Genomic DNA, 9,441 nt, shown 5'->3' with positions numbered 1-9,441 from the left:
TGAAATTTCAACAATTTATTCAACAACTTAATAGATATTTTCTTAAGAACTGTGTTGCTTTATTTGACTAATGTTTGAAAAGTGCAGGAACCAAAAGCTTTTTACATGCACATGGTTTCAGCACAAATACACACTATAGGTTTTTTCATTTCACTTGTCATTTTTCTTTAAAAACCAACAAAAACAATCACACAGCTTTGAGTACAGCACCGGATGAAGCTTACGAACAACCAGCTTAAATGATATACACGATAACTAACTTACATTTGAATTAAAATAGAAAAAAAAAAAAAAAAAAAGTAAAAACCTAATAGGAAAAAGCCGTAAAAATCGGAAATGACTCTTACAAATGGCGCTGAGCGGATGAGTCCATGAATAGATGAGTCCGAGGATTCTGCACATGACGTTGCTCAGTTGCTTTGTTTGTTTACACGTTGGTTAGTCTTTAAATTAATTATAGTAAATACTATGAAAACAAAATGCAGGTCACACACTCAGCAAACAAGAAACATTCCATTCTTCATCGGATCTGGAGTTCCTGTTAGCAGAGAGGAATGCACTAACAGGAGAAGAGATGGGGAGATGGGGGGTGGGGTTCACCTTGAACACCAGATCACAGTCTAACAGGGCATGTTGTTCACTAGGGCAACCATACATTTTGATATGTCTTAAATATTTTATATGACCTCTACCTGAAGTTGCTATTTAAAGTGTCTAGATCTGTTTTATGTGCAGTGTCGTAAGCTTTTGGCTGCCCCAGAGTGAGTTCCTCAGACACCTTAAAAACCTTCCAAGCACACAGTTAATAATAGTAATAATATTAATATTAATATTAATAATCAATAATTCCAAGTGCCATGATTCAACAGAACATCTGGTCTGAGGAACTACCAAACCTTTTCTGTCTCACCTGCCTCTTAGTTTACTCTGCAACTCATACATTTTCTCCCCATGTAGAATGTAGATTTTGTGTGTGTGTGTGTGTCTGTGTTTGTGTGTGTGAGAGAGAGAGAGAGAGAAAATAGCATGGTATGAGATTACTGGTGGGCACACTGCACCCCTGGCCCATGGTGTCCGCTATCTTCGTCGGAGCTGTCGTTGTAGGCCTCTCTGCGGCTACCTGATGTTGAGCTCTGGCTGACGTCATATTCCTGCAGGTCCACCTCCTCGGTGTCTCCTGTGAGAATGGGGGGCTCTGGCCGTGAGGGCAACATATCCTCCAGCTCCTACACACAGAAAGCAGAAGTTGTTGTGGAACAAAGAACAACACTACATAGAGCAGCATCACTTAGCATTTGTGTGGAGAAGTATAAAAAAGAAATATAGTTTACAGATATTTATTTATTAAATGGTCAGCACTTAAAGCTTTTTTCTACCTATGACAAAAGCGTTTCACACTGCTTCACACCCCCTTATTTGTACTCACACATCGATGGGGGAGCTGCTATGCAGATGGCCAACACTCACCAGGAGCTACTAAGTTGGGGTTCAGTGTCTTGCTCAAGGACACTTCGACATGTGACCGGAGGAGCCGGGGATCAAAACAACAACTGTGGGATTGGTGGACAACCGCTCTACCTCTTGCGCCACAGTCCTCCCTACATTAGCACGTAGGTGATCACTAAATAACTCATTCATGTTCAGAATAGCTGTAATCACTGAGCAAATTCTCCCTTGTGGAGGCCAAAAGCTTCTCACTTAAACCACCCTTCATTTGTTTCAGTTCATCTACACTGTAACAGGTATATATAAGGTTTATATGGCCTGAAATTAGACAACTAATTTAATTCCAATTAAAACTAAAAAGTCTCCTTTTCCTTTGGGCTGTTCCATTTCAGGGATCACCACAGCGAATCATGTGCCTCCATCTGACCCTGTCCTCTGCATCCTCTTCTCTCACACCAACTAACTTCATGTCCTCTCTCACTACATCCAGAAATCTCCTCCTTGGTCTTCCTGTAGACCTCCTGCCTGGCAGCTCCAACCCCAGCATCCTTCTACCGATTGGGTCTCTCTCATTCTCACATGTATTCTGTCTTACTGCGACTAAGCTTCATTCCTCTGTTTTCCAGAGCAGACCTCCACCTCTTAGGACTTTCCTCCACCTGCTCTCAGCTCTCACTACAAATCACAATGTCATCTGCAAACATCATAGTACACAGAGATTCCTGTCTAACCTCATCTGTCAGCCTGTCCCTCACCAGAGCAAACAAGGAGGACCCAATCCATGTGCAGACCCACCTCCACCTTAAACTCCTCTGTCACACCTCACCACGGTCTTACAGCTTTCACCACTGCTCCTCTCTCGGCACCCTATCATTATCTTCAACACCTCCTCACTTCACCTTTATAATCTTTGCTACATCCTGCTCCACACCAGTCACCTCTTCTACTCTTGGTTCTCTTTCATTTTCCTCATTCATCAACTCTTCAAAGTTCTCCTTCCATCTTCCATCACACTCCTGGCACCTGTCAGTACATTTCCATCCTAATCCAAATCCACCTCTCCCCCCTCAGTGTCCAACCTACCGTTGTTTGGCCTTTGCCACCTCCACCTTCCCTTATGCTGCATCTCCCTGTACTCCTGTCTACTCTCTTCTAACTTAAACTAAAGTATACATTTTAAAAATAGAAACATTAAAAACATCTCCCTGTTTTGGTTTAGAAAAAAAGCCAGCGAGATTGTTCTGTTAGATTTTAGAGTATTGTACAAAAAGGGCTCTATGGCACATTTATACTTAAATTTACACACTGTTTGATACACATTTTGCTCTTTACAGATCAACACCACGTTTATGATTTTTGAAGCTTAAATACAGTTCCCAGAAGTAAAATGCTATTGTTAAGGCTATAAACAGTGTAACGGTTTAAAAATATTTTTAAATTACTCAACTCATAAATGTATTTTAAATAAATAATGGTCTAGTCTCTCTTTTTCACCATCTGTTCCAGACCTTTCTGCTAATGATAGGAAGGCTTAATGAGACATACTGTAAGCTTCTCAGGGCTGATCCAGTTGTTGTCCGGGAACTGAACATCAAATTTTACATACAGATCTCCTTTTTCAAAAGGGTTTCGGTATTGTGGCATGCCCTCTCCTCGCACCACCCTGACTGCACCTGGAAAAGATGTAGCACGTCAAACCAAGATTAATTCAGACTTCGCCTTTACAATATTTCATACATTCTTCAGACAAATCACTTTTGCAGTGGGTTGGGTCCTGAACTTACATTCATGATGGAGTCACTTCGATACTAGTGAGTATTCGATACCAAATTTTGATACCTTGACTGTGTGTTGAACGTATGCAACTGAAAATTAAAGTGTGGGATTAAAAAAAAAAACAACAGGATGGATGTGCATTTCATAGCCCATACGGAAAGCAGTGATTGAGATTAATGATGTAGTCTATTCTCTCTGTCCATGTTCTGTGTCTGAGGGCTCTGCAAGTAACAAGCCAATAAAAGTAGTTTAATAAAACTTAAACAGGACTTTACATTGTGAGAAAGTAAGAGGTAATTGTTATTTCTAATTGCTTTATGTTTCAAAGTTTGGTGTCCAATGACAAGACACTTGTCAGTATTAAATAATATCAAATGCTTGGATCATTGCATTGCAACATCAACGCCAAGCAGCGGAGCCATGCTTCTGCCATCATGGACTGAAAGTGACAATCCAACCTATCAAAGAACTTCACACTAACACAACATACGGGACTAAAGAAGCTAAGTAATATTTAATAATTAAATAGGCATGTGTTTCAGGTGGAAAAGTAACGGTTCAACTTTCAATAGGTATCAAATACCTCTAAGGGCCTTTAAGGAAACTGAAAAGAAAGCAGTTTAGTGTGCGCAACCCAAACAGGAGTTGTGTCACCGTTAAAACTTATTTCTGTAATTATGCAATTTGTTTTGAGGCCACTGTTTTGTTTTGATAACTCACTATCTGTATTCGCCGAGTCATGTGTGAATCTGATTAACCAAAGTCCATGTAAATCATAAACATGAGTCCTGTGTTTGTCAAACTACAGCAAAATGTGGTATTAATCATCCAGCCAGCTTTCAATGATTAAAATAAATAAATAAAAAGAATAGTGAACAGTTAGGTTTAAAAATCATGAACATATAAGCAGTACTCTCTGCTCTTTGTGTTGTGCGAACAGATACTCGTGTAATTTCATCCGCATTCTAAAAACTCACTCTCGCTCTTGTGTTTATAGTGTCATTCCAACATTTTTGCTGTAATCCCCGTTGTCTAACAACTTCTACAGTGTTCAGTGTTGTCTGTCCTGCTGTTATACCAAACATATTCGAACTCACTGTGAACAGGGGACCTCTCTCCTGAAAGTTAACCTCTTTTCAGCAAACTATTTTTTGCATTAGACATACACTAACATGGATTTGAATAGAATGTTACCTGGTTCGATGACTTTGCCAGCAGGGTACTTCACAACGATCTGTCGGCCATCTAAGTGTTTCAGCATAAACTGGAAGCCGCACAGCGCCTCCACCAGCCCAATCTTATGGTTCATAAACAGGTCATTGCCATCTCGCTTGAATGTCTGTAAGACAATACATTTTTTTTCCCCAAAAAACAAGGAAAGACAGGAAAAGATTAGATCAAATACTTTTCATGACTTTAAAAGTTTTGTAAATGCCAACAATCCCCCCCCCCCCCCCCCCCCCCCCCCCCACCCCCACCCACCCAAGTTTGTTATAGGATAAAAGACTAAAACAAATCAAACTAAGAAAAAGAACTAGAAATTATAGCAGGCTGTAGTAGCCTACTTTGCTCCTACCATCCACTTAACATATCAATCAATAATGGAGGCCTCATGAGAGTAACAGCTTGGGGTATTGCAACCGTTCAGCCTGCTGTTCCAGTTTAGCCAAATGTACTTAACTGTCGGAGGCAACCTGACTTCCTAAGCCAGCATCAGACTACAAGGACAGGCAGAGCCAGCTAGCTATAACAGATAAGCCTTAACTACGAGGCAGTAGACACAGATTTAAAGTGCGGTTTATTTAACCAGTGGCTTCAGCTAATCACTCCAGTGATTCATCAGTACTACAGAAACACATGAGAGAAATTTGTATTGACATTTTTCATTGTGACCTTCTCATTAATTAATACCTCATGTTATTGCTTTCCCAGCAACTGCCCGAAGATCATTAACTTTGAGTTCCATTTTAAGCACATATTTTCACAAAAAAACAAACACAAAAACATTAAATCAAAGAAAAGCATCTTAAGACTTTTTAAGGAATGTGAAAGGCCAGTTGTGTTGAAAATATCAGTGTGCTTGGCCTCTGATTAGACATCAAGATGTGTTTTTGACAACAATAAAGCACAGCAAACTTAAAAAAAAAAAAAAAAAACAGGTTTAAAACAATGTGTACTAAATTATTAATTAATCCAAACACTACAGATAAAAATACTTAATTATTAGCCAATTGTATGGATGAAATCGGGGGTGATCACATGTAATATCTTACATGTTAGAGATAAATTTACTGTGACACACATGATAAATAATGAGCTATATTCAGTCGGTAATTCTTGTTAACATAAGAACGCTGATAGATGATGAACCACATTCTATACTATTTGTATGGACTTCTTAAATCTATAAAAACTACTTGCTGTGTGAAAGCCACACTGCACCCACGCAGATGCCTGTGTCTGATGTTGCAATAACTAAAACTGATACATGCAACTCCAGTTTAACAGAAATTTGACAGGAACAGTGAAGCAGCAGTCCCCAAAACAAATTCATCTAACATTAGAAAGTTGTGGCCAGGTGAGGAAAGTTGGCACAGAACTAAGGTCATCTTCACATGGGCTGGAAAGAAATCAGTAGGTGATAAAACTATGCTATAAGCAAAACTGTGTCCTAAAAATAATACTAAAAAAAATAGTCCCGTGTGCAGCAGATATAGCAGGGCAAGATAAATATTGCTACAATACTGCCAGACTGGCCTGCCTACCTCATGATCTTTTTCCTGCAGGACAAGGACTATATCCCCTGGCTCGACGCCTGGTGCCTGGTCAGCTTCCCCTCCAAAGGTAATTTTCTGCCCATGCTTCATGCCTTTGTCCACGTGTACCTCCAGAATCTTCACCTCCTTCACGACTTTCTTGCCCTCACATTTTTTACAGCGGTCTCTCTCACTGATAACTTCACCTGGGATGGAGTAGCGAAAACAAGGTGAGGGGTCTGCGCAGGTCAAAACCCAATAACGTGCTAAAGAACGGCTTGGTTGAGTGAATTACTTACCTTCACCATTACAATCTGTGCACACAGACTGCATCTGTTGGACCATCCCTGGGGCCAGCTGTCGGATCATGATGCGCATGCCACGTCCCCTACACGTTGTACATTTTTGTACAGCACCCGTCTTTCCCCCCTGCCTGGATGCATACACGCCAATAAATAGATTTATCATTAGAAATTGACATAACCGAAAAAGACTAAAACATTACTACAGAGCCACAGTGTTAACTTACCCATTACAAGTGCTACACAGTACATTCTTGCTAAGTTGTAGTTTAGTTGTTTTCCCATTGTAAAGGTCCTCAAGTGACACCCTGTAGTCAACGTGATGTTTAAATATTGTTAAGCAACATAATATAGAACAGTTTGAGAATATCATCATGGACATTTCAAGTAATAATATACGTTTATGCTTTGTGCATAAGGCAATATTAACATTTAGCTCAAGTAGTCTTTATGTGTGTGTACAAGTTTGGACTTACTTAAGTGGATGGACCATGTCCTCTCCTCTCCTCCGACCTCCATTCCTGGAACGACTCCCCTGGCCACCCATGAAACCAAAAAGTCCACCACCAAAGATGTGGGAAAAAATGTCGTCCATCCCTGGGCCACCTGCACCTCCCTCCCGCAAGCCCTGTTCTCCATAGCGATCGTACATTTCCTTCTTTTCAGGATTGGTCAGCACCTCATACGCAAAGCTGATTTCTTTGAACTAGGTTTTAATGTGACAGAAACACACACACATTTAATAAAACACCCAAACAAGATGCATTTTTTTTCAGAACAGCAGAACTGCAAAGCTAATTAACCACAAGATACACACAAACCAGCCAGTAGTATTTTTGCCTGACCTACTGATGATACACCGAGGGGAACGACAAAAGCTACTGTAAAAAGGACTATTGAAGTAAAATGATCATTTCAATTTCACATTAGTTTATGCTACAGAAAAAAACAAAAAGATCACCAATTTTTTTTTGGTTAAAGAAACATGGGCCCTATTAAAAATTTCCCATTAATTGTTCAGCTCAGCTGTGGGATGGGACAGAAGCAAAAGCAATACAGTTATGTGGTTACTTATGGTTGCAATATCTTTGCGCAAGGGTCATTCCACATCTAGTCACATGCCCAGTCACTGCCTGGGACCCACATAAGCCCTAAAAATGTCCTGGAGTTAGAAACAAATAAGATATTCACATTTATAAATCTTCTGAACAAAGTAATACCTGAAAACTCAAGTGTCAACTCAATTTGTTCATAATGTGTGAGCATCTAATTAACACCGGGGAAAATGACCTGGCTTGTAATTTATTTATTTAAATACACAGTGTTTTCCCTACTACCTGAAGTCTGTTATTGCTGACAAATGTGATGGCTGCTAGCCACCGAAAAGCATATTTAGAAAAGGAACTTCATACTAGAGATATTTCTTTTTTGTGTTTAAACAGAAAAAGCACTACCCACCCAGTATTATTGTCTTACCTTGTCCCCAGCATTTGGATTTTTGTCAGGGTGATATTCTTTTGCCAGTTTCCTGTATGCCTAGGAGAACACAAAGGGGGAGCCAAAATCGTTATCACTCCAGACAGGACTTTGATGAAGGTATCTGTTGACGCACTGTGCCTCCATGACGACACCACATGTTACCAGCAGGAAAAACACTACCTATAGCTACAAAAAGCGTTTGAAAACACTCGTTTTCTAAAGCGACGACAGCTGGTGTTTAATTCAATAAACATTATATTCGGAATTTCCCCCTTCCCCCCCCCCCCCAATAATGCCAGTTCAAAATGTCTGACGATTAATTCGCCAACGTTTAGGTAAACGTGTGAGCGTTACCTAGCATCGCATGCTAACACTAGCCACGGTCGACGATCGATTAGCGCTGTCGATAAATGGGACAAGCACTGGCTCGAACATCTAATACTGTTAACTAAGGACTTGGCTCAGTCAGGATGACTAAGCTGTTACCAAAAATTATCACTAGGCCGCCTATGTCACAATGTGATCAAGTTTTAAATGGAAGGCTATGTGTAGTCAACTTACGCTATGGTGGGACGCAAACATGATCAGTTAAATGGGGAATAATATGAACCTTAACCATCAGCACTTTGAGGATAATAATTAGGGGGTTCAATGTAATGGTGACAGTCAATTAAGAATACACTGACGCTGCCATGTTCACAGACACTTAACGTTACCTACTTTAGTACGTTCAGTGACGCTAGTCAAAATAATGGTGATCTAAAGATCAAGTCTGAAGCAGACTTCCTATCATCATATGAAATGCCACGCTCCTTAACATAAACACGTCTGTCAGTGGACACGTGCTGACAGACACTGTGGTTATTAACTACAAAAACACCTCCTTTCCACAGCACCTCGGGCACTCAGCTAACGCTAGATACCTGACGACCAGAGGAGCTAAAGCTAACGCTAGCGTGAGGTCACTGGTGAAATTTGTGAAAGCTAAAGTTACTAAGTCAGTCTAGCTTTCGGTTGACATAACCCACGTTATCCATAACGTGGTATACAACAAGATGCCCGACTGGACAAAGATATCCATCTCAAGTCATAATATCCATAACTGTGAAACTTGCCAACCACTTAGTCTCACCTAGGCCAGTTGATGCTAGCTTACATTTTAGCAGGCTAGCACATTTCATAGTTATCGTAAGCTAGCTGCGCATAGCAACGCATTTCCTGATTGTAGCAATTTTAACACGCTGAAACTTAAAACAGACATCTTACACACATAGATACGCGTCCCGGCCACTCTTGTATAATTACCTTTTTCAGTTCATTTTCAGATGCGGATGGGGACACTCCGAGAATGTCGTATAATTTAGTATCGGCGACATTAGCCATGGTGTTCCTGTGGCTGGCGCTTCAGCAGGGAGGTGGATGGACAAAGAGAAAGGAGCCGGCTCGAAAATGTTTTGCACGCCTCGTGTGTCAGTTCCCGGAAAGACGCCCCGTGTGTCCGCTGCTGTCCGCTGCTGCCCCCCAGCTGCCGTGATGCTGCACGACTGCTGATCTGATCTACCGCCACATAAACTTTAGCCAATTCTTAAAAACGTGAATTGGAAAAAGAAACATAAACCAAATTAATAAATCTTGATGAACTGCACATTATAAGTGAAATGAACCCAGTTATATAGTATTAA

The 9,441-nt window shown here is 40.5% G+C and overlaps 1 protein-coding gene across 1 annotated transcript; it reads right to left on the bottom strand.

Moving 5' to 3' along the window:
- dnaja2a (DnaJ heat shock protein family (Hsp40) member A2a) lies at window positions 1-9,231 on the bottom strand. The gene is made up of 9 exons (XM_067495029.1): window positions 9,065-9,231; window positions 7,757-7,816; window positions 6,757-6,986; window positions 6,508-6,588; window positions 6,278-6,411; window positions 5,988-6,184; window positions 4,417-4,561; window positions 2,992-3,119; window positions 1-1,226 (listed from the first exon to the last, which is right to left on the bottom strand). The coding sequence occupies exons 1-9, from the start codon at window positions 9,140-9,142 to the stop codon at window positions 1,038-1,040; spliced, it is 1,242 nt and encodes a 413-aa protein (XP_067351130.1). The 5' UTR covers window positions 9,143-9,231; the 3' UTR covers window positions 1-1,037.
- Window positions 9,232-9,441: the final 210 nt, after the last annotated feature.

This window comes from Channa argus, chromosome 2, assembly GCF_033026475.1.
Source record: "Channa argus isolate prfri chromosome 2, Channa argus male v1.0, whole genome shotgun sequence".
NCBI classification, from domain to species: Eukaryota; Metazoa; Chordata; class Actinopteri; order Anabantiformes; family Channidae; genus Channa; species Channa argus.
Note: the sequence above shows the minus strand (reverse complement) of the source record. Positions and strands in the feature narration are given on the sequence as shown.

Coding starts and splice junctions, on each gene's coding strand:
- dnaja2a (XM_067495029.1), bottom strand. CDS start 9,142: ATGGCTAATGTCGCCGATACTAAATTATACGACATTCTCGGAGTGTCC. Junction 6,987..7,756: donor ATCCAAATGCTGGGGACAAG/GTAAGACAATAA, acceptor ATTAAAACCTAG/TTCAAAGAAATCAGCTTTGC. Junction 4,562..5,987: donor TGCAGGAAAAAGATCATGAG/GTAGGCAGGCCA, acceptor ATTGTCTTACAG/ACATTCAAGCGAGATGGCAA.